At 31.3% G+C, this 25,893-nt stretch overlaps 2 protein-coding genes across 5 annotated transcripts in view; one reads left to right on the top strand and one right to left on the bottom strand.

Annotated features, from left to right (window-relative positions):
• Nucleotides 1-1,719: 1,719 nt before the first annotated feature.
• The window catches only part of LOC123715508, a 32,601-nt gene continuing 8,427 nt past the window's right edge, over nt 1,720-25,893 (top strand). For 2 of the 4 annotated variants that reach the window (XM_045670538.1, XM_045670537.1), the window contains exon 1: nt 18,358-18,483. In XM_045670538.1, the coding sequence (XP_045526494.1) occupies nt 18,373-18,483 (111 nt within the window). In that variant the 5' untranslated portion in view covers nt 18,358-18,372. Of the gene's footprint in view, nt 1,883-18,357; nt 18,484-18,603; nt 18,690-19,270; nt 19,297-25,893 lie in introns of those variants that run through there. The other 2 variants (XM_045670539.1, XM_045670540.1) reach the window with 2 other exon arrangements.
• LOC123715509 lies at nt 13,863-17,421 on the bottom strand. The gene is made up of 3 exons (XM_045670542.1): nt 17,194-17,421; nt 16,311-16,697; nt 13,863-15,790 (listed from the first exon to the last, which is right to left on the bottom strand). The coding sequence occupies exons 1-3, from the start codon at nt 17,360-17,362 to the stop codon at nt 15,303-15,305; spliced, it is 1,044 nt and encodes a 347-aa protein (XP_045526498.1). The 5' UTR covers nt 17,363-17,421; the 3' UTR covers nt 13,863-15,302.

Genomic DNA, 25,893 nt, shown 5'->3' with positions numbered 1-25,893 from the left:
TCTTAGATTTTTCATCCAAATTTCATAGCCAAACGTTAGGTTTGTCAAACTTTTTTTTATTGCCGCTAGTATTTATTCATTATTCCTTAAGATACACACAAAACTATAACAGTTCGTGGTACTTTCATAGACTTACAGCTTCCCTACAAAATTCCGACATGATTTTTGCTTTGTCCTGGCTCCTCCAATCCTTGACTGCGTCTTAAAATAGTGTTTAAAAGTATTAGTACTTGGCCTCGTTAAGTCAGAAAGCTCTTATTGATAAACATATCAAATCAATCGAGATATGTAATGAAAGGAAGTGTGTTTGCATCCTTTTAAATTGCATTTCCGTGTTCGATCAATGTGTTTCGGATGATTTATTTCATTCGCTGTGTTCCAAACAATTTGCGATAACATATGTACTATAGACTTTAGTTCACTTATTACTCAAATATTTTACTGCCAATAAAGTTTTAAGAATTGGCGAATGTGAGCACCTGTAAGGCGAAACCACCTTCGTATGTTAAACTTTCCATCCCGTTTACTTGCCAGACATAATTCAAGATACAAAAGCGATGGTTTTGTTGAAATCTACAATAGAATTTTAACTGAGTTCAAGAAACACCAAAGGTTTACACTTCGACGTGCTTGTTCAAGCATAGATAACTCCTCCTTCCGTAGATCGATCTAGATGATTTTAATTGTCATTTTTTTAGTCAAATATTCATTATTTGCATTTATAGAAAAATTATAATTAGCCGCATTCAAAAATTATTATTCTTTATACAAGTTTGCGTCAAAAATCGCAATTGCCGCGCACCAGCTTGTAATTAAGAAACAAAATATTTAGGTTATTAGCACAAAAATTATCTTACATAATAGTATTAAGGATTGCATTATTATCTGCATCAAAATATTTCAAGCACATTTCCGCATGCCACTTGATTAAAAAAACAGCTGCTCTGTCTTGAGCGATGTAACACAAAGATTGAGGGAATTTAGCAGACATAGTTAATATACATTACTTCAAAGACATCTAACTAGAATTTATATGTAAAAATAAAGTTCTACAGTAATTTTAGTCTAACTTACTTCAGTTTGAGTTGCATGTTAAACGTATAAAATTTGAGCTATTGAGGAAAAATATTAATAACGTATTTTAAACCAATAAAAATGGAGTTTTAAAATCTTAAAATATACTGCGATCGCAGTGCTTGTTCCAAACGATTCATTTATTAAATATAACACATTTAATTAACTACAAATACTTATCATACTTATTTAACGAATAAGTATCGCAATGTAGGGAGGAAATGATGCCAGTGTTATGGGTACACTGCCAAAGGGACTAAACTTTTTAAATTTGTTTTGTTTTTCTTTTTATTAATTTTTGATTATTTTTTATGATCATAAGATGTATTAATCTTAAGACCAATGTCTAAGATACGGGATCATTCGGGATTAATTCACAATATACATCACAATTCAACTCAATCATAGACAATTAATTAAGTAGTCATATCGTATATGTAAAATAAACCTTTCTTTACTACCCGACGCCCTTAAATTAATAATATCTCCAAATATATGATTCACTTTTTAATTAAGTCATGAAATATGTTTACTATTGACTAATCGAAAAAATTTATGAACAAAAAATTGTCGGTGCCAATTTTGCCATCCCTACTGCAATCCAATCAACAAAGGTTAATTTTAGCCAGTCGAAATTGCGATCTGTAAGATACTGGCGGCCTGGAGGGATTTCCAGATGTTTTGTTAATAAGTGAAAAGTTTGTGGTTAAGAAAGCTGTGGTCGAACTTGTATTATAAGTAATCGTTCTCTCATTCCTGTGTTGTTTTAAGTGAAACTTGTCGGATTGAATGCAACATTGCTCTTATTGTGAGTATTCAATTTTTCATTTATTTCGTTCTCAACATGGTACTTGGGGGCGCTTTGGATATTTACTTTTTATAGTAAAGTAGACTGAAGTAGTTACATAAGAAAAAAAACTCTTATCTTTGTTTCTCTCTTATATTTGTGTGTTCACAATGTTCTATTTCTTGATATCTATATGATACATTGATTTCGTGAATTTCATCTTGAGGTATATTATATTAAATTACTAATAAAATCAACCTGCTTTTGAAAAGGTTCTCTCATTAAAATTGTATTATTTAAACGACATAGTTTATATGAACTTATAAAAACATTGTAAAAATAGTGACGTAGTTGATACAAATGTAAGATATTTCGCAGACTGTGGATAGTTAAAATGTCAAAAGGTGTAAACATGAACGAGTTGATGAGAAAAGACAGACTTGCGCATAAACCAGAAAGGTTCCTAACCCACTATACAATTTATAATACCTACAACATTATCACTTAATTAAGGTATAGATTATTAGAATATTTTTTGCCGAAAAGACGGAAATATAAAAGTACTCCACTCCTGTGATATGTTCTAGAGTATTTTTTAGATTTTGTTACTAAAATAATTTGATTAATCGTTTTATAATTATCATAATATCACTTCCGCAACGAAATTCTGCCAATAACGTAAACTCCCCACAGTCCTGTTATTAATTTTACTAGTTTCTTAATAATTTCTTGATAGATAGATATATATACGGTGTGAACCAAGAACAATTTTAAATGAAACGCTAGTTATTTGTTAAGTTTTAATTATTAAAATAATCATCATGAAAATAGATAGTGCCATAAAATATACGAGATTAAAATCATTTTGTATCATGGTATGTGTAATAATAATAAATAATCCTCTAAATTTGATGTAGTGGTACTGTAAATCAAATTTGTAGCGATTATGAATCACGAGATTGCAGTTCATATTATTGATGATGCTGACTCATTCATTGTTCCGTTTTCTTAAACCCGAAGCAACCTCATTTTAAATGATACATCAGTTAATATTTCTCAGTGAAAATCAACTCAAGCAAATATCTACAAAGGGAACATCACATACGCTACAGAGCATATTATGATAGAAAACAATACTATTACGTAAAATAAAATAAATTTATTGAAGAATGAGACTTAGAACTAGACTTTTTGTCTATGTGCGCAATAAACACTCGCTCGTATAGTGAAGAAAACCGCCGTGAAGAAAGCGGCCTGCCCTAGAACTAAGAAATTGACAGCGTGAGTACTAGGCTGATCACCTAAAAACAAATGAACACAAAACTGATACAGAAATATGAGACCTTAACTACACCAAGTTGTCCAAAGTGGTAGCACCACCTATACCTCTAAAATCAGTCCTTTTGTGGCACAGTAGGTATTATGTAAAGGTGTATAACGCATATATGTTTCATACCTACACTTTTGTATTGAGTTTAGTTAGTTATGGTTATTTTACGTAGCCAAGATTAAAAACTTTATTTACCTAGTACAAGTTTTACAATATAGTATAACTGCATAGATTTATACCCGTAACTTGAATGTTAATTGTTCTATTAGCATCATTACACATGAAGAGAATAGTATTATTGTTTCATTTACGTTGCTTCATCTGTTATTTTAAATGCTTTAGAAACAGTTATCACACCTATATTGTACCTACTTCTATGTGGTAGGGACTAAGTAATTGCGGTCTGTAGGTCTTAAAGAGTTAAAGAAAGTTTTGCACCGTCCTTTTACATTCAAAGCGACAAAAGGAGAAAATACCGAAGAAAACAAATCTTTTAGTGGGGTTTAAGGCTTACAGTGTGTTAATGAATAAAACTATGGCTATACTTATTTAAATTTTAATAAAATGTTTTAATATCAAATTAAATACTGTTTTCTGAACTTTAATTTAATACTAAATATGAGTTCTTAATTGTTTTCTGAAAAACAAATGCACTATTGTAGAGTAGTGACGTCACAAGCACTATTGAACTGATTTTATTGTCATTTGATTGCGCACGCGTCTGTTAGTGCGGGTTCAATGCTATTACATACAATATAATACATGACTTAAATGTATTGGTAAAAACTCTAGCTGTCGGTGAGAAAATATATAATTTATTTCTAAAGATACGACTTTTAAAGCATATTTCATTACCAGCTAATTGATTTTCCGAACGAAATGTTCAGTATTATTAACTATTGCTATTTACGTCAATATTTGTTATATATATATATACACACTTATATCTTTGCTAAATTAATTACATTATACAAAAGTTTTTAGTAAGTTTACATTGCAAATAACGGGAATAATTTAAAAAAACATTTCATTTCGGTATACCAAATACAATATTTATTTCATATAAAATCTATTAGTATTCAGATCTATTTTTCTTTACTAAATTTTCCTTTCCATTTGATGTATATTCATAATACTATAAATTTTTTATACTCCCGAATGGATTGCTATAAAATTAATCTAAATTTTCCTTCATGTAAGATCAAAGTCGGTAATCAAGGTCGAAATATAAAATGCCTACATAATCTAAATAACCATTTGATTATGTTGGTTTTAATATGAAGACATTTTATTTTTTCTAGTAACATAATATATTCATAATTCAGAAACCAATAATATTAATAACAATGCCAATAATTAAATATAATCTTGGTTTCCGTCTTATATTTAAACTTAAATTAATAACCTTAGAATTATTAACTTTAAAAAAACGCTTATTTTACTTATAGGGTTGCGACTTTCCTCGCGCCCATTTGCGCCATATACTTGATATATATGGGGTATATGCTCTTTGTTAGTTAAATATGTTGTTAACAAAATAATGTTTAAGTTAAAGCTACTTGCTAAAGTAATTAATTATTATTTAAACCATACTATAGAGCGTGATAAACGCATTATTAAGCGTTTTAAAAAAAAAATGGATAATGTTTACTGGCTTACAAATACACAAATTTTATTAAAAAATGCAGCAGAAAATGTTGATACACACTTTGCTCACTGAAATTGAGACACGAATTGGCAAATTTACAAATCGCGTTTAAATCCAGAAATAAAGAATTTATGTCATAATTATCACTGACAACGCACCATTTTACGCATAATTCCACGCCGCAGAAACAAGCCGTGGGCTTTGACAGCTGAGTGCTATGAATGTCAGCGCGCGGGAAAAATGTTTAGAAAATTTTCCTATTCGTGCGCACGAGCGTTGTAACGGTAATATGACAAATAATACATTTATTACTTATAGTTTTAAATGTTTTTAAATCTTGTATTTTATCGTAACCGTTATAATTGAAATTGACGCTAAAATAAATTGAACCTCCTTGTATGTAATAGGAAGCAGGAGGCTCGTCCGATGTTAAGTGATATCGCCGCCGATGGACACTCACATTGCCAGAAGGCTCGCAAGTGCGTTGCGGGCCTTTTAAGAATTGGTACGCTCTTTTCATGAATTGTCCAAGTCTAATATAAATAAGCCTAAGTCGCATTGGTTCGGAAATACTTTAGTGGGCAGCTGGTTCCACATAGAGCAAAAGCGTGGCAAAAACTTCCTTAGAAAACGTGGAGAAGTAGAAGCCTGCCTTAGAATAAGAAGTTGTGGCGAAGAAAATTTCCCCCCTGTGTGAACACTGCCTTTAAGTAAAATATCAAAACCAAACTTTCCGATGACTAATTTTGAAGTGTTTAACTATACCCATCCACTTTGATTCTACTATAAATATTTACGTAAAAATAAAAGCATTATTTATCGCCTAAGCTACATATAAAAACCGTTTGAAACCCATTTAAACGTCATTCATATCAGCGACGCACTTCCGTTAATTATATTATGTAAGCTAATGAAAAGTACAATTTTTATATCTACACACTGATTTTCAAAGCTATCAACGTCAAAATGTAAGACGTATAGACATTTTGACATGTTGTTCTATCGCAAAGTGTTCTTCGTTGTTGTTAATATTCTATCATTTTCCGTTTTCAATATGTGATATTAGTTAGCTTATCATTAGCTAGCTAGTAAAGCTTATCCATTTAAATTTAATTTATTTAGCTTTTGGCATATTTAATGGACTATCGATGGAAATTGTTTACAACGAGAAGAGTTGGTAATAAGACTTTATAGGAACAATATAACATATTATTGGCTAAATGATCTTCTCTAATCTAAATCTGATGAATTTATGAATAAATGAAACAACACTTTCTTATGAACAACAAAGCTTTGGTGTACAATATGGCGGATGTACTTTTGTTTCCAAAGCTTACTTGGAATTATAAATAGTAGATATCCTCTATCAGACTAGCGAATAAACATTGGTCCTGACCGCCACGGATGTCTACCATCACCATTCAATTCAACCTATCATCAGAACTAAATTACCGCGAACCATCGTTCGACACATGACGCCATTATATAAACCAAATAGAACATTTGAAATGTCTAAATAAAAGCGATTTCAATCTCAACAGGAAACCGTTTTGAGAAATTAAATAAACAAATTGTTATCGTAAACAGGGTATCTGTGAGGCAGCCTTGGCACATCGCTAGTTTCATCACACACTTTATACAAGTATAAATTATTCAAAGTTTATATTCAACAAAAATAGGTCAAGTTCTTAGGGCGGTTAGTTTTAAAGAAACTCCCGCGCAGATTCCTTTAAATACACGTGTAACAGTAAGATATTGGTTTATTGAAAGTTATAATGGTTTTACAAAAGATAAGATCAACTGTTCAGAAAACTTTTAATTAAACAGGAACCTTCGATACTTTCAAAAAAATAGATTTAGAAAATATTTTTTTAAAGTTTCCTGTTTTTATACCTACTAATTCTAAGCAGACGACGTGTGAGAAAGATCGACTTAGCTAATATGCGAGTGGATACTTGCCTTGGCTACAGTAAGTTTTAATTGCCAATAAAGAGAAAATACAAATTTAAGTTGTAGACAGAGACCACGAATCTCCATTTGCTACGGTCTTAACACACCGCTCTCGTTTCATTCACTTTCATGGCATTCACCATGTACTCGTATTCTCGGTTATGGGTACTTTACCACTAACTATTGATACCTCTTAAATATATAGAGAAAAAATCATAGCTACAACATCGGGATTTGAACGACCTCGTTGTTACGAATCTTCTGCTTCACCCCTACGCTTACTTGCTATTCAATAATTGCCACTGCCTTAAGCAAAAGTATATCGAGTATAAGAACGAATCGAACCTTTTTTGTTGTGAAATTTAAAATCAACGAATGACTCTATAATACAGGTGTACTACAAATATGCTAAGAATTCCGAAAATGCATTCTTAGATCCACTGTTTATAAAACAGATTGATTCAACAAGCCATTACTTCATAATAAATCAAATTTCTCACAATAGTTCACTTCGAGTTTCTATTTTCAACCTGTTTGTGGTTTTTTTCAATCGTATGGTAATTTCGTATCGATTAACATAAACAAAATCTAATAATAGCAAACCGCGTTTGCAAACATTTAAATCTAAATAAGTGGCTCGGCAATTACGTTCTCGAGAAATCAAATAAGTGTTATACAAATCATCAACTACATACCTTTAAAAAAGAGTAACTTTGAATAATTTTGCCGGCTTCTCGCAGTTCACTCTGAACGAATGGTTTGTAATAAAAATTGTATTTATCTGCATATGAATATATTGTAAATTCCAATTTCAAACGAAAAGCGAAGAAAATAAACGAAAGTAACTAAGCCTAGCAAATATATTAAAAAACTATTTCCGCTTCGACTAGTAAAAAACGAAAGAAAATTGTACAGCTGTAATTAAAACTATACGGAAAAAAATTAAAAATATATGGTCAGGAAAGTGAATTTCACAAATTATAAAGTCACTTTTTACATGTATGTATGTAGCGTAATAAATATCTATTGATTATAAAACGATCAAAGTACAATTGAAAGTTTATTAAAACATCGTCAATTTACAGCGATAAGTAATTAAAGATATTTTATAATGCATAATACTTGCCACGAATAGCAGGTGTAGTTTAAACCCGTTTCCTATTTTAGTGTAATAGTTTTAGTATGCTGTATTATGGGTTTGCAGAAGTCAACAGACTGACTATAAACCCTTACAAGCCACTTAACCGGCTTTACACACTCGTAAAATTGCCTTGGTTTAATTTATAAGTGTTCTGTTTCAGGTAACAGTAGAAAAATAAAGTACATATTGTTGAAAAAATTGTGAAATATTTCAAAATGTCATTATATCGCATTTGTTTTCGCCTAATAGAAGCTTAAGCTGATATAAGTTTAAGTGGTATCCAATACCATAAAGTAATACTATGTCATTCTTACATAGATTTCTCATGAATTATGTATTCTTTGCTATGATTACATCACCTTGTTGGTAGCGATATATAGTTATATCATAAATAAAAAATAACGTTTCTTATGATATATTCTTTGCGTTCCGCTATATTCAGCATTCGACGCAGTTATTTTAAGCAAAAAAAATCGCGATATTCAGTGCTGCTTAACGTATAAGTGGCGCCAAAACTTACGCGCATGTATGTTTGGCATGCGCATGCGATAATACGGGCTATGCCACAGATAAATACAATTGGAATATACCATAGAGGAGCCACAAATAGGAAAACAATATTAAGGACCTATATAAAGGACTAATTATAAAAAAAAACATACATCTCAATAATGTAATTATAGATACTACTATATTAATTATAAATGAAAAACAAAATTCAATACCGTTATTAAATTAAAAATCTTATTTAAATTGCACCGAACTATAATTGTATAAACGATACTTATTGTTATAATTACAGTTCAAATAATAATTCCAATTATTCTAAAATAATAATTCTATTTTCACACTTATGTAGTAGCACTAGTAATTATGTAATAGGAGTCTATACAAAAGACAAAGCTTTGGCGCCTTCTTTATTCAGGCCTTCCTTATTGGAATCGGGCTTTGAGCCCTACAAAAATTGGGGTCAATCTGCCTCAATAGATTTGCGGTGAGACGAGCACAATAGCCGTTCCGTTCAGTAGTTTTATTGAGCATAAAAACCAAACTTTATGACGACATTGTATTTAATCGCTTTGCTAAGTGGTACCGTAAAATATATGAATACTTGACGTTTTTACTGGATTTGCATAATAGGCATACAATATGTATTGTTCTATGAGTTAAACTAGAACTATAGTGTGGTATTGTTAACAAGTAATGAACAAAAATTCCTTCCAAAGAAATTACCATTAAATCATGAAACACTTCTTCCTAGATATTGCAATCACTTTTTAAGCTTCTTTTTATTTTAATTATTAATAATCAATTTACAAAAAATACTATTATAATACATAATAGTATTATAAAGACTATTTTTGTTCATTACTTATGAACAATACCATAATATCGTTATCGTTCTCGTTTAACTCAGGGCCTAGATTACAATATAGAACAATACATAATGTATGCCTATTATACAGTCAATTATGCAATCTAATCATTCGAAACTTTAAGCTCGACTAAATCAAATCAACGTTGTTCGTTGACAAAAGCTTTATATTTTAAAGCTTGGTTGTAGACGTGGTAGTGGTGGAGGTGTATAATAAAATTCGATATTTCTGAAGCCAACATATACTCCTATATAGGATTAGGATTATTAAATTATTTAAGAATGTTTATTACATAGCCCAAGAGATCTCCAAATAATTCACATACATCATAAAAATCTCAACATATTTTCAGTATTTTATTGAGTGTGAACTATTAATAAAACATAATAGCATCGTAAAAATACTATTAATAGCGGTTGAAAAGTTGCCCTACTTGTGGTTGGATGCATTCGCGTTTGAAATAGCTTCGTCTGTTAGTCTGTAACCATTTCTTAAAGGGCATTGTCATGTAAACGATTTGCAGACATTATGATGGATTATAATCTTAGTATATTAGAGTTGTAATATTTAGCATATGCATTATTGCGTTTTTCTTTATATGTGCACAAATAACACATGTTCGTACGCTTTAGAAAAATTGCCTAAGAAGTGTTAGAAAAATCTGATACGGCACTGAACCTCATGTCTATATACAAAAATAATAAATTATTAATGAATGCAGAAATGTGTCTCTTAGGTGAGTATATACTCTATTCTTACTGTTTAACAAATAGTAAAAAAAAAAATGCTTGGAAAAGTCTTTGATTGCGAATTGCTCCTGGAATATATCTAATATCACCGCTGGTCCCTCACTTGGTACATTGTATAACTACAGTGCTTACAGTACCATTAATTATCAATGCAACATAATCCTACTATCTAGTTTTAGTGTATATACAGGTAATTGTTATAATTCTCATGTTTACTTGTTTCAACGGCCCTGTATTTGATACAAAAAAATCATTTACGAATATTAAGATCTTATGATCGCTGTATTTCTTATCTCAAAACGTAGGCAATAGAGGAAAAAAATATACTAATTAATATTATTTATGTTGGCACGTTTTTAAGCAATACACAGATAACTTTTTATGAAACGGCAATTCAGAGTTTTATGGGTAATTTCACAAATATTATCTTGCCGATAATAAAATTTGTATATTTTGTTATTTTTCCAGAGAACCTTTGTAGGTAGGTCACACCTATATCTAATGAAAATTCAGGCTCGTTACGTTTAACAGTTTATTTACAAGAATATTTTTGCTGCAAGCTGGTGCAATTTTTTTGTAACGAAAACTTGCCAACACTGATACTTTGGTTAATGATAATAAATAATAATAAAATACAGGATTTAATGTGACAAGTAATTATAGGAAAACATAACAAACACGAAGAAAAAAAATACATTATTTAAAAAATTATTAAAACTAATATATATATATATGTTTTATAAAAATATTAGGTGCCGACTCGACAAAGTGTGTGAATAACCTAGGTACTATAAAATCGCAATTTATACACACTTTATCTCTAAATTGGAATATCTCATATATCAAAATGACAAATTTAACGCCAAAGCTGGGCTGCCACATATAAGCATAGATCTAAATATAGTTATAAAAATGGCGCGCTTTTCATCAAAAATTAGTAATACAAATTTCTCGAATGTTATATTTTACTTTTATCATAACAAAACTTTTAATTTTTATTTCAATATATCGCAAAATACAACATCTTTATTATTGATTGAAATGTTTATTACTCTATACAAATTTAAAGACCGTCGTAAAATTAGATAAAATAATACTTTTACAGTTATCTTCAATATACCGAATACCTATGTCTTTCATCGCACGTGTATAATCGCGTACGCGAACTTAGCCAAATCGTTTTATAAACAAATCGTGCCTGCTACGAAACTACTACTAACATTATCACGCCATCATACTCATATCGTACATGTAGTAGAAGGTTTACTGTTTTACATTAATCTTCGCATCAATCTCTTTATTATTACTCTTTCTGATCATGATACATGTGTTAAATGCTAATCTAATTATTATTTTTACGTAAATGATACTGGCTGTATTATTTTGTCATAAAAATACTTGACACAAATTTATTAGAACCTTAAGATCAAATGTATAAAATGTTATAATTCCTGGATTCGTGAAAAAAGTATTTAATGATAAACAAAAGGCTCTTAACTAAAGCTTAGGTTAACCGAAGACAGAAAGTTGAATCTGGGCCAAGAGCGTGGATGTAAAACAATCAATTGTATGAATGGTGCACGCGCAAAATAATGTTTTACTGTGGCCCTAATTGAGGAGGTTTATTACCGATTCCATAGCTCATTGCTATCTCTTATGTTAGATACATATTGCTAAATACTTGGAGATTAACGCATTAAAATTTACATACTTGGAGATTAACGCATTAAAATTTACTTAACTAGGTCCCTACTATTTACTCGACACCTTGCATTGATGATTTTCTGAACGGCACCACCAGCGACTTAGAAAATTGAAATTGATTTCACTTATCGGAAAACTCTCCTTATTCATTCGTAAGCTTGAAAACCAGCAGGAATTGCGCAGATCACATTAAAAAAAATGTTGTTAAGCTGTTATCAGGTACCTAATCCGCATTGTTAAGAAATTTATTACGTATATGTATTTTTTTTTTAATTCTAGTTGAAACCAAAAGTGTAATATATTTTTTTTTTATAAAATTTATGTTCACCGTAATCATGTATTTTAGAATAGTAACTTATCCTATAGAAAATGCTGATGCATTATATATGTAAGTTTTTACACTCTCAAGGACAACCATAGTTCAAATTTATGCAGGAGAATCTCGGCCGCAAATCTATTACAGAACGCAGTATGGCAAGATTATCCGGTGATGGTAATAGAACAGAGCCTTACTAAGCTTCAATATCGTCTTCAAGATTCACCAACTTCCAATTGAAATTTGTCTTCATATGCTCTTTCTTATGAATAAGTCCTGTGATGAAATCCAACCCGAGTAAAAGACTGAAAATTTGACTGTCTCTTAACGCAAGAAATTTAATTTGTTTTGGCAGAATAATTTTTATTTACAAGTTACGGAAGCCTGCCCCAATTTAGTGCTCCGAATAAGACGTATTGGGAATATGAACAATACATCAATATTGATTGTTTTTATGCTTATACTCGGTTATGCACTGGACGTAGGGTTGTCATTATTTTTATATTATTCAAAAGGAATTCAGGATACTGTTGTAAGGGATACTTTTGTTGACTAAATAATTTCTATATTATTTCGATATTTATTGCCATATGGCAATCGATCTCTGAATATTTCACGCACAAGCGTTCCTGTAGACCTGTATTTAGCTATGCTGATTACTTTACTTATTTAACTTTAAAAAATATTATTTAAGCAAGCAAGAGCACCCTTTTAAAGTTTAAACTATAATACATGTATCGTAGTACAATTGTTGCGTAATATGAAAAAAGAAAATACTATTTTAAAAGTTTATTATTAAACATAATTAAGAAAAGATTAGCCTTATAGTTTTAAGATTAATTTTTATTGAGTGGCAACCCTATTTGAGTTTGCTTTACGGTTTCTAATTGAGGAATGACCGAGAAAAGCTTTGATGTCGTAATAAAAAAGATTTATAGGGTTGTCATAAGTGAAAATTATGTTACTCCTCTGTAGTTTGTATACATTCACGTACGTTCAAGGTCTAACTAAAACTCAAATCACTTAATCAAGGTCCGTTAAATTCAATTCATATTTTTTGTTAATATACACATAAATAGCTTTAGTAAAAAAAAAGTTATTACTGTTAAATTTAAAATTGTCAATGATTTTTTTTAAAATATTCGTAAGTCTATTTTCCTATAATTTCTTTTATACTGTGACTAGGTGAGATTGCTAATAATATAAAAATGAAAATAATCATAGAAAATTTGTACTATAGTTTTCGCTCATAAAAACGAACTGTATGGTATACTAAATGCTAAATTTATTAGTTATTTCTACAAAACTATTTGTATATCCTTTACAAGAGAAATTACGTTACTAAGATCCGTTTAAAAATCAAAATCATTTATTCATATAGGTAACACAATGTACACGTTCATTAACGTCAAAAACAGAAATGTATATAAAATGCTTCGGATTTTAAATTTACTACCAATTCTCAAATCAAGGGCGTAGAACGGAAGAGAAGAACTGGAAATAAACTCGCCGCCACTCTTTATAATCGCCAAGTTTTTCTTTTTCACACCGTTTGTAAGGTGCTGAAACCATTACAATCATTACCTTGTTATTCACTTCTCACTTCCATCAAATTTTGACACTTAGGGTAAGACTTGACGCTTTGTATTACGCCCTTATATAAAAACGTGTAAGGTTATGAGTGGATACACATACAGAATTCATAGTTCGTAACGGGGTCTACATTTACGTCAAATAAATGTATAATCAAAATAAAAATCAATTTAATAGTTGATCACTTTAATTATTTTAGATAGATACGTAGGTAGAATAGATAAAGTATTGTAAGCTTGGAATGTTCACGGAGATCTTATATTCTAATGTATGATTAATCATTATAAGTAGTACGAGTAGTAATTATATGTATATTGATTATTATGATGATAGCTTCATGCAATTAGGAATTACTATATCATGAAAATACTTGTTTTACAATTGAGTCGTTTACTAAGGCGCGCTATCAATTACAAACGAAGTAATTTTAAGCATCACATTCAGTTTACAAATAATTTATAAGGCGTTAAGATTGAGAATCGAGACAAAATCCAATACATTTTTGACGTACAGCAGTTATACTAGGCGTTGTCTCTCTCTAAATATTTATCTAGTCTACACTTATCTCAGGAGTAAGTTTTTCAGGATTCATAGATTAATTCTGGGCTACAAATTTATTGAGGGCTTGCTATGACCGCAGGCAATTTCTTATGTTTCTAATTACATCAATCAACTATCTCGCAAGAAAGCGTAAACAGAGCAGTACGATGTATACATATTAACCTAAAAGTTACTCCTATAAACATAAGATTTGCATTTTGTGTTCTGATACTTAATTTTAACCTTAATTAATAACTTTAGTTATTATTATTGTGCAAGTCTTACTTAAACCACGTAAATTAACTATAAATTAAAAAAAATATATCAATGTTTTTTAACAAAATATTGTTCCATTTACAACTATTATAACAGTACGCCTAATAAATTATGTAATATGTTTAAGCTAAGCGAATTTATTACAATTAAACGATTTTTCATTACAAAAAGTATAACCAAATATCGTGGGAGTAATATTGTAATAAGAAACGACGTCATCGTTGCAATTGACTGTGATTGGTCAACCGTAGTCCAATCAAAGACAAACGACACGATCCGTCCAGTCGTCCGTATTTACAACGCAAAGTTACGTTTCGTTATTCAAAGTAATCCTATCGCTCCAGCACATAGATCTCTCTATAGCATTGTTTCCCAATCTTTTCTGTGCCATGTCTCACCTTGGCCTTTCTAAAATTCTTATGCTTATACAATGCTAATATTAAAAAAATAATGTTCAGAAACTTAAATGAGAGGTTGTGAAGAAATTACTAGGAATGTAAACTTTCCAAATAAATGGATTGAAAAGCTGAAATTCAAATTCTACATAATTTTCGATCCCTTTAACAAACATTGTTATAGGCACTATATAAACATATACGTAGTCCTTTGATAATAATCATTATTACTTGTGATTGGTTTTGCTAATTATAGTTAGGTAATTTAACTAAGGTTTTTAATAATAAAAATGTTCAGAGATATGCCTTAGTCTTGGGCTTGGCAACTATTTATATTTATTATATATATAATAAAGGAGTTGTTAACAGCGTAAGCCCAACACAGTTTTTAATTTTTTTTAACTCTACCGCATATAACGTATTCTATGTATTGTAAACTGTATTATATACTAACTCTTGTATTTTCATTCTTAGCATTAATTTCTTAGCCGGCCCAAGCTTCTTAACATGTGGCAAGAGACTGTTAAAGAAACCTATATCTTCATCCTTTGCAACTTCTGTCGTTTCACCACACTTCTGTATTTCCTCATCATCGTCGTAAAAGTCAGTTTCCATTATAATAGGTTTAGTATCAAATTCGTCAAACTCATCATCTCTTGCTGAGGTATCATTGGCCACTTCTTCATCAACGGCCGCTGTTTCAGGTTCAGCGTTGGTGTAGTAATTGCTTGGTTGCTCCGCATCGAAATCTTGACTATAGGAATCATCAGCGAATTCAGCGTCATCGTTGTCGAAGAATTGATTCTCAAGAAACTGAAGTTTAGGTAGCAGCCCCCAGTCAGAATCTTGTTTTCTCATTTCTTTTCGCGCCTGGTCACGTAGATACTTCCATTTTAGCCTCGCTTCGTCACCTGTAAAATTTAGTTTATTATTTCGTAACATAACCTTTTGTAAACCTTCTATAGTCTTATATAGAAGAGGCCAATTTTGGTGTGTGTGTTTTTGTTTTTGTCCAGTGTGTTTTAATAGGGTAGGGATTACATTCGTATCCTCGTATCCTATTCGATTAGCACTGGTTTGGATTAGGTTTGCACTTGACTTGATAAGTAATTTAACTAAAAAATGATTTTTTTACATAAACTGCAATTAACAGGCAACGTTAAAGGGTCTATATAATATTTTAATACGAAAGTCGCTGGTATTATTCATTTTTAATGTATATAAACATCCTTAACCAAGTTTCCCTAATTGTGCTGCTATAGTGTGGTCACGCCTATCGCAAAATACTTTTTGTCTTATGTATAAGAACTGTCACAATTTTGAGCGGGATACAATCGTTAACAAAATATATTAAACAAACTACAGTCCAATTGAGTATTAGCGAAATAAAGTTAAAAATACGTATTGCAAAAAAATGGCATAAGCACTAACGTGTAACTCCCAGTTCAGCGGCAATTTCTTTCCACGCTTCATCTAGTTTGTACCAATTATGATGGCCCTTCAGCTGCCTGTTCCATATTATCTCTCTCGTTCTCACTAGCTCGATTAATTTATCCATATCAACATCTATTATTCTTCGTTTATTCATAAGCAGCTTTTTACGCATTGTGTAACCGAGTTTCGGTGTTTTTATTGATTCGTCTAAAGAATTGAACACTTCTTCAGCGGTATCCTCTGCGTCTTCTTCATCTACCACAAATTGATTGTGAATAAATTTCAATTTCTCGAAATGTGGCCAGTCTGACACTTCTTGATTCTTTTTTATCTCTTTCCGGCATTGATCTTTGAGATTCTTCCATTTTTTCCTACAGTTTAGACCTGGAATACAATTTAGTAGGTATATATTTTTTAAATTAAGAAAGAAGAAGATGACTTAAGACCCTATCTTTTATAAATTATCTTTGCGATGTAATTACGCATATTAAATAACAATATTAAGAATACATAACATAAGCTTTACTCTTACAGCAGACTTATCAATTAAATTATCTTTACTGATTAAATAATTCATTTATATATCGGATTGAAAATAAATGGAAAACAAGGAAACTTATATCCGTTTTGTTAATTCTGAATTGTAATTATTAGAAGTCATAGAACAGCGGCTAGTAGATCGGCCTAAAAGCAATAAATAGTTTATGTAAAAACGTGACATCTATACATAATACACAACACTACGGCGGGAACGCTTAGCAAACATGTCTTACGGCGCTGGCTTACAGCATCGATTTTTTAAAGCGACGGACGAAACGTTGACGCCCCGCAATATTCATGGCCGGACGGTGTACTCGCTCGGGCGTTCACCTATACTCACTTGTTGTACCGACTTCTGCTGCCACTTCATTCCAGTATCTCTCCAATTTAAACCGATTTCTGTGACCCCTATAACTTTTATCCCACAAACATTCCCTCGCCTGCACGGCAGCGATAAGTTTGTCCATGTTTTTGGTTTTTGCACCTTTGGTTTTGCCTTTGCCTTTCATAGCGGAGCGGTTTGTACGGCGATAGCGACTTAAGTAACGCGCGAATGCGGACTGGGGATTGCCGCGTGACGCGTCGCTCGCCGCGTCGCTTCCCCTCTCGCGGCTCGCTCCCGCCCCCGCCAGCAATCCTATTCGCTTGTCGCCATACTGTCGCGACGCGTACTTTTAATCCACCTTATTATCGACTCTCTATTATGAAGAAAATAGTAACAATAACCGATTTTATGGCCTTTAAACCTAGCGACTTTTATCTTGTTTCATTATTTTACTTTGATTAATTGTTATTGATTTGATCATTTTTCAAAACAATTTTATTTGGTTTTAATTACGCGCGATTTTCGCGTGTGCAGCAAGCGGATTTTTGTAAAAAAAATTTTTTTTTAAGTTACCTACATAGTTATGTTAGTATTAGTAAATAACTGATACTCAAACAACAGTACCTTAATTTTAATTATAAACAAAAATAATGCAAATAATAATAATACCAAAACGATACCATTTTTTTAAAAGTGGCTACGTTTCTCCCCATTTTGCTTATGTTCGAAAAGATATAATTATAATACTGATATTGAGGCATGAGGTAGATATATTTCTGGATACTATTTTCTTGATAGTTTTCCAAGGGAGGCTTCTGTGCCTACAAGCCCCAAAAGATTGTCACTTTAAAGCTCGGAGGGAGGGTTTTTGTATGTACGTAGTTTCGTTTACTTTACTTTATCCGCTGTTATGATTGCTCTAAAAGTTTTTGTCATAGGAGACTTTTGTAAAAATATCTGTTGAATCTGTATTTTTGTATATAACAAGATATACCTACTATAAAAAATGTTGAATGACTGGATGAAGTCAATTAAAAACAGTGTTTATTATTGCAACTGTTTTTATTTATATACGGTTAATTACTGTCGCATTTAAATCGATATCAAAATAATCATTAGCAAAAACTTATGAACCCTCTCGATAGAACATAATCGTATTTAGTTACCTTGAGAAGTATCTCGGTCAAGTCGGCAATGCGCATGAGCGAAGTCAAGAGCGGCCAAGTGTCATCAGCCAGTATACACCAAGACGCCAAGTCAGCTACCTCGCAGAGCGAACACGTTGCAAGCACGAGTGTCATTAAGGTTAGTCGAAATTCGAGTGATTTTACTCTGTGGCTATTCCGGTTCCGAATTGTTCCTTAATAGCGTAGTCTGTGTTATAGTGAAATTGGAGGGAAAATTATTATTGTCAAAATAATTTTTGAGTTAGTTTCATTAACTACATTTGGTTTGCTGATTGAGTGTGCTTTAAAGTATATAGGATTTTTGTGTTGCGTGTAATTATGAAGGTAAATGTAGTTTTGTATACCAAACATAATTTCAGTCAATTGACATAGATAAACAACAATAAAGAGTCAGCGGGATTTTATATTAACTGTCCTGAATTATAAAAAAAACATGTATATTGAAATTTGAAAATAATGAAAGTTTAATGGTAAAACAATTATTTTATTACTTTGGTAAATGTTGTGGTGAAATTTGGTGTGTAAATAACATATATTAACTTATTATTATTACTACAAACGTGGATTATTTCGATTTATGAAAATCTTATTTTCCATACTGAGAAAAGAATGTTAAAATTAACTAAATGTTATACAGGGTTATTAAAATCCTTCTAAAAATAAATAAAATTTTTAGATCAAGTTTAGTCGATCATCTATATAAATTAGATTTAAATATACCATTGGATATCTTTTTCTTCTATTTCGTATCTTCCGTAAAATGAGTGTTAATATTAAGAACATTCGAAAATAATGACTTATATATATAGATTATAACAATTAATAATTGAAAATATTACTATTGTATTTCTAACAATATCTGTTTTATTTTGGGCCGAAAGTTTAAAATTTTCTTAATATTATAGTTTTTCTGGAGCAACTGATGTTTAAAGTAAGTACGCTATGAGATTGTTTTCCTGTAAATTTGTGCTAGACACATGCAACGTTTATCAAATGTGTAAGCATCCCAAATTCCTGTAGTGCTAAGGTAAATTAATTGTAGGGTAATTGTGTGGGCTTAAATGGGATGGTAGATAAAAAAAACAATATCCTTTAATGCTTACTGTCCTTCCAGTTCCCTTCGGCTTCCTTAAGAATGTTGATCTCCTTAGTATGTATTACATCACATTTTACTCTCAGAAGTTTAATGTAATTATGTTAAAAAATATATTATTTGTTACTATAATTTCATAATGTTTCTGTCTTTTTTCATAGAAAAGCGAATCATATTTATTTGGAATGTATTACACTTCCGTACACACAGATAAAATAGTTTCGTAGTTCCGGCTGAAACCTTTTGGTATACATTTAAAAGTCTATAACAAATTCAACCTAATAAATTAGATTTTTGTAATTATACAAAATATCAGTCTCGTCACATTACTTTTGGTATTACGAAACGATTGCTTTGTATAGTTTTGTTAGTGACAACGACACAATAAAAAAATCCGAAAACGTATAAAAAGATGGCAATGAAAACAATGTCTGACCTGATTTTATCTGAACACTTTAAATTTACTAACGAGCATTGAAGCATTTTGTTGAGTTTTGTTGTAAAATTTTGAGATAAGTTATTGTTTACACTCTGTACTAAACCGAGAATTATTTTACAAGTTTTAAACCATTTTATCTATTAAGTTCACCACTTTTTCAAAAAGCCACCAATAATAATCAGTGCAGAAGCTCTGCAGATGTAGTTTACAATTTTGGACAAAAATATACGATTAACATCGAGTACTAATTATTGCGCGCTAATTGAAGATTGAGTTGGCGCCTGGTAGATGGTACCGGTGAACCCGTCTGGTGTTTTCCTCTCTCCACGAATAAGTATCGCAATACAGCGGTATATGCAAAGCGTTAAATGTACACTGCCACAGGGACCAGACTTGAATAAAAAAAAATTGAAAAATTAAATTATTTCCGATAGCTTAATAGCTAGAGCTTAAAATTCTATTTTAGTTACGGGTTACATAGGTTGTCAAGTGCAATATTTATGTTGAATAAGTTAATCGTTATCGTGAACACAATAAAATAACGGAATAAATTTTAAAAGGAAGCCGCTCAGCTGTTGTTCGTGTCCACTTCAAACACCCGACACTGATATGATACGGTCCTTTGACTGCTGCTCGCAATTGTCAACTAGAGAAATTAAATAATAAACTGTTATACGTCAAATGATGTTAACAAACGGGTTGTTACGTAACGTTATCTAGAGACGACAAAGAAAATAATCACACAGCCAAAAAGCCATGTTCATTCACTCATGGCCAGCGTGAAGTATTTTAATCAAGTATGCCTTTATACAAAAATTATGCATAAAGGGCTTTATGCCCTCAAAATAGTCATATTGTGTAAGAAAAGCCACTATTGCAATCGTGCCGGAACAAGGCCAGAAACTCGAGTTTCCACGAAACAGCTCACGACAGCGTTTCCTTTCATACAAGTGCTATTGTCGTTAACTACTTCACTATTTCATTAACATACCATATTTCTTGCAATTCTTTTGTGTTGTGAAATATTTTTTAATTGTATAACTTATTACTTTGTAGATAGCAATACATAATTGATACCTTGAATGAAGCCTAAAGTAATGGTGGCCGATTTGTCGAAATATGTGTTTTGGAAGGTCCCAAAACAAAACCTTCCGAAGGATTTTTTTCCGAAACTTATTTCAATAAGCAATGTTGGGGTAGTGGCTTCAGCGTGCGGCTCTGATCCCTAAGGTCGTAGGTTCGATACCCAGCTTCAACATTCGTTTGAATTGTGAAGGATAACATCGTGAAGAATCCGGCTTGCCTTATATAGAAAAAGACGAAGGCGTGCGTCATGCACCTACTTGCCTATTAGATAAAGAAATGATCATGAAGCAGATACAGAAATCTGAGGCCCAGACCTAAAAAAAGGTTGTAGCGCAACTGATTCCTTTATCTTTATATAAATATCGCAACCACAAAATTGCAAAACTGTATTAACCACATTACTGTATTTCGTCTCTAATTTTAGAAAACATTAAAAATTCATTTGTAATATAGGGTCTTGATTATTTGTGATGTTATGTCAAGAAAACTACAAGGAGTAAGAAAAGTCTATTATTTTTTTGACTATATCGATAATGCTCATGAATTAATTAATTTATGTTCGGTGAACTTTTATTTTTCACATTAACACTTCGATAAATACGAATAAAGTAAAGATTAATATTGACTCCATGTATGGTTTCATTTAAATATATACTGGTTAGTCATGGTCGCGTAAGAACGCAGTGCTAATGCAGAAGTGACGTATAAGGGTTGTTTATAACCGGCTTTAAAAAAAATAAGGTTTTAATTGTCAAGACCCTGATTAATTCCGTTTGTGATCTTTTGTTGTTGCTCGTGGTCTTTCTTTATTATTATTAATATCCTTATTTCCTCTGCGCGATACTTCTACAATAACAAAGCAGCACTAATTACCTGATGAATTAATTAAAAGAGTACCATTGATAATAGAAGAATTTAAAATTAATCTCTATTTTGATTTATTTTCTCGAAGGGTAAGACAGAGACCACGTTTCTTTTACATTTTATACAAATAAAACTGTCTTACCCTTAATAACGACACCAGTGTCACATAAAAAAAAATATTAAATTTTATTATATATATAATTACATTTTATATTTGTTTACAATAAATATTTTGTCTTGTTGTCGCGTATATTTGAAACCATAACGTATATTGCTCAAGAAAAATAGACAAAGTTCTCTGTTAGTTTCCTTTTTTAAATTAAAACTGAAATAATGAAGAATTGCTAATTGGGTCGCAGCACAGCATGTCGGTCAAATGGACAAGTGCTTGTCACAAAAAGAGCGTTCAAGCAAAAGTTTGAGTATGCGAATCGCAGCTAGGTTGACGTGGTGATAAAAATCTAGGAAATACGAGCTTTTTAATTTATACTAAAACGAACTTTATGACAAGCTTCTTCCGTGGCTGGTTTAGTCAGCTTTCGGATAAAATAGACAACAAGTGCGAACTATTTCATCTGTCAAAAGCATCTTGGGTTTGGATGTCAAATGTTCATAGGTTTAGCGAAAAAATAAATCGGTTCGACAGATAATAGACGTAGAAGTTTGTCTTTGTTGCTTTGTTGGTAATGTCTCTACACTATGATAAAATAAATAAATAAAACTATGTTACGAAGTTTATCGCTCGCAAATATCGAAACTAGCATACTATAGAAACTTTTCATATCACAATTAATTTCTATTTTAGATTTAACTGTTCAAACTATATAACATTCGTAAGCGTCATTCAATAACCACAACCGTTTTTATACCGAAAGCATTTTTTTAGGTCCGAGTACTTATAGGTAAGGTTTTTTACAGTTTAAAAAGTCTTTAATCCATTTACCCGGTGACACAGTTCTCCAAAAGTATTGGTTATATCGAGGCCACAAGATGGCCAAGGCTATGCTACTTCACGTTTGTAATGAAATCCGTTTCACTCATTGTATCGTTTACGTTATGCAGCAACAGATTAGTGCTATGTTAAAGAGTAAATAGGAGTTCGAGAACAAACAGACATAATACTTATTGGCTACATTAAAAACGTATGGTAGTGTAAAAATGGAGGCTAGATGTGAAACTCTCAACCCTAAAATCGTGACTTACTGTTCCAGCTGTGAAATAGATTCAGATTGGCACCTTAAAGCGTAAAGATTCAAAAACACGTCTTGACAACCACGTCTACAATCTGCCAAATATTAAAGGAATTGTAGGCGTGATCTTCGACACAGATATAGAAATAAATTCAGAAGTCATATTTAATTTAAATGTATATTTTATTTACGCCATAAAAGAAAAACACAAACACTCAATGGGGCCAACTCAGCTTTAAGTTGTCCATACTAACTTGGACTGACAGCGACACGAGATAAGATATCATACAATCTTTAGTCCTAATCTATTAATCTCCCACCCGATGATACTTTTACTCTTTAAACTTATACTTTGAGCGGTGTTTGAACAAGCTGACTTAAAATATGAGTTTTTGACTTTGCTTATTGCTCTGACCCATATAAGATTGTGTTTAAAAAAAAATGGAAATATTTAGTTTGACCTACGAACAGAATATTTACGAATAACTATCACACTTTTATTTAGTCATTCTGCAGAGCCAGATACATTTCCCCTGATATTGTTTAGTAATTACGTAGTGTCAGCGGATGTAGCAATGGGAAATTTGTTATGTAATAAGATACTTATAAAGTAAAGTCTATTGACGCTCATAAGATTACATAAAATACTGTTTCTAGATACTGGGGAATTAATACTTTTAGATCAATTATATAAATTACATTTAAATTGTTAAATGTCGCGTATTTTAACTAGCTGGTTTACGTCCATGGGTAAATGTTGATCACTTCTTTCCAAAAATGTAGATATGCAAAAGAGGAATAATCATTTAAAAATCAATGTTTACGAAGGACTCTCCCAGTCTTAGTTTTAGATACTGAGTACTTCACAAGCCCGTGAAGTACTTAGAAAATTGGTAATGTTACTATAATTTTATAGTACATATGACGAGATTTACACAAAATCATTTAAATACGTAGCAAAAGTATATGTGTCTGTTTTGTTATGTACTTACTACTACACAGACTGCGAATTTTGCTACGCTGCACAAGATGCGTAGACATATACATAAAAATATCCGACTAATACGATATATATATTGCTTAAAATCTTGTTTTGTTATATTATATTTATATTTTATGAATTCATTCAATAGCCTTAACTAATGAAAAGCAATGGCTGCAATTCAAATTAAGATATGTTAATTTAATAAAGAATTTAGTTCGTTTTCTCTATTGAGTACGTTTACTTTGATATACAGAGCTGAAGTACAAAACAGTAAACAAGATTACAATATTAATTCCATTGTGTCATGATTAACTCTCATATATAGGATTATCGAGACACGTGTTAAAAATATGTTTGAAGGCGTCCTTTAAGAGTGACGTCACATTTCTGTTTTATGTGTTAAATCCGATATAATTTAGTCTATAAAAATTAGCTTAAATTTCTTGCGTTGTCTTGGTTAACTTTTTATTCATCTATCGTCCCCATGCGGGTAATAGAAATAATGGAGCACTTTTATGATTTTAAAGTTGCCGTAAAGATAAAACTATTGCCATTATATAAAAAATTTAATCTTGCGAAATTTATATGTGTATTAATAAAGTGATAATTTACTGATGACGTCCTGTTAAGCGTACGTCTTTTAGCCGGAAGTTATTAATTTATCTATCAAACAATGATTGAACAAATTTATTGTTTGATGTAAACATTAATCAACTGTTCCTAGTTGCACAATTTATTGAATTTGAATTCGTATCGTATCGTACTTAAGATATTTTTATTAGGTCAATGTTGGATTATTTGGTTTCTATGAAATATATAATACAATATTGTGATTACTAAGCCTAATGAGCAGTGTTAGCCTAGTGGCATCAGCGTGCGACTATCATCCCTGAGATCGTAGGTTCAATCCCTGGTTATGCACCAGTGGACTTTCTTTCTATGTGCGCATTTAACATTCCCTCGAACGGTGAAGGAAAACATCGAGAAGACCAAGGCGGTGTCTTGCCTCCAAAACATCGACGAAATGCGTCAGGCACAGAAGGCTGATCACCTACTTGCCTATATTAACAAATGATCATGAAACAGGTACAGAAATCCAGGCCTATACCTAAAAAGGTTGTAGCGCTATTGATTTATTTCTATAAATCTAATCATATTTTTTTTAAAGTAAAATTTTAAATATTGTCCGTTAAAGCCAACAACACAACGTAATTGGGCAGAACGTAATTCTCATTTAGAACGATAACTTGGTTTCTACTTATTTTTATATAATCGTGTATAAATAGTGTTGTTAGTAGATAAAATAAATAACATTACGTTGAATTATTATATTACAGTATTGCGTGACTTTCAATATTTAACTGTTTGATGGCAAAACCCAAAAAACGTTTTATGACCATAAATTTTCAGGATGTACTGCAGTAAGTTGCAAGTTTAATAAACTTTAACCCAAGAAATAGTACTTTGATCGATATCTCCAAGGAATCCCATTAGACCAAGCATATTTGATTTGAAAAGTTTGTAAGTGAAGCTTAGTCGTACTTCTAAATTTGCCGTAACACGCTAACATTTATTTATAGATTTTTTAAATATTTATATACATAGTTCACTTATAACTAAATTAGATTTTTAGTTTTTTTTCTATTGATTGTGTTAGATAATCCGTAATGGATCAAGAATCTAGCTGCTGAGATGGTGAGTTTTTACCTTTGCTGTGCAACAATGGTTTTTTTCTCTACGCATTTGGCACTACAAGCAATGTAGAGACACATCGTAAGTAAACATGACCAAGTAGACCAAAAAAAACGTGTTTGTCAGATGGTTAATCATCTTCTCAGCTATAAAGTAAAATGATCAATCAGACGGAAGCA

The sequence above is a fragment of the Pieris brassicae genome, chromosome 10 (assembly GCF_905147105.1).
Source record: "Pieris brassicae chromosome 10, ilPieBrab1.1, whole genome shotgun sequence".
In the NCBI taxonomy this organism is placed as follows: domain Eukaryota; kingdom Metazoa; phylum Arthropoda; class Insecta; order Lepidoptera; family Pieridae; genus Pieris; species Pieris brassicae.
Note: the sequence above shows the minus strand (reverse complement) of the source record. Positions and strands in the feature narration are given on the sequence as shown.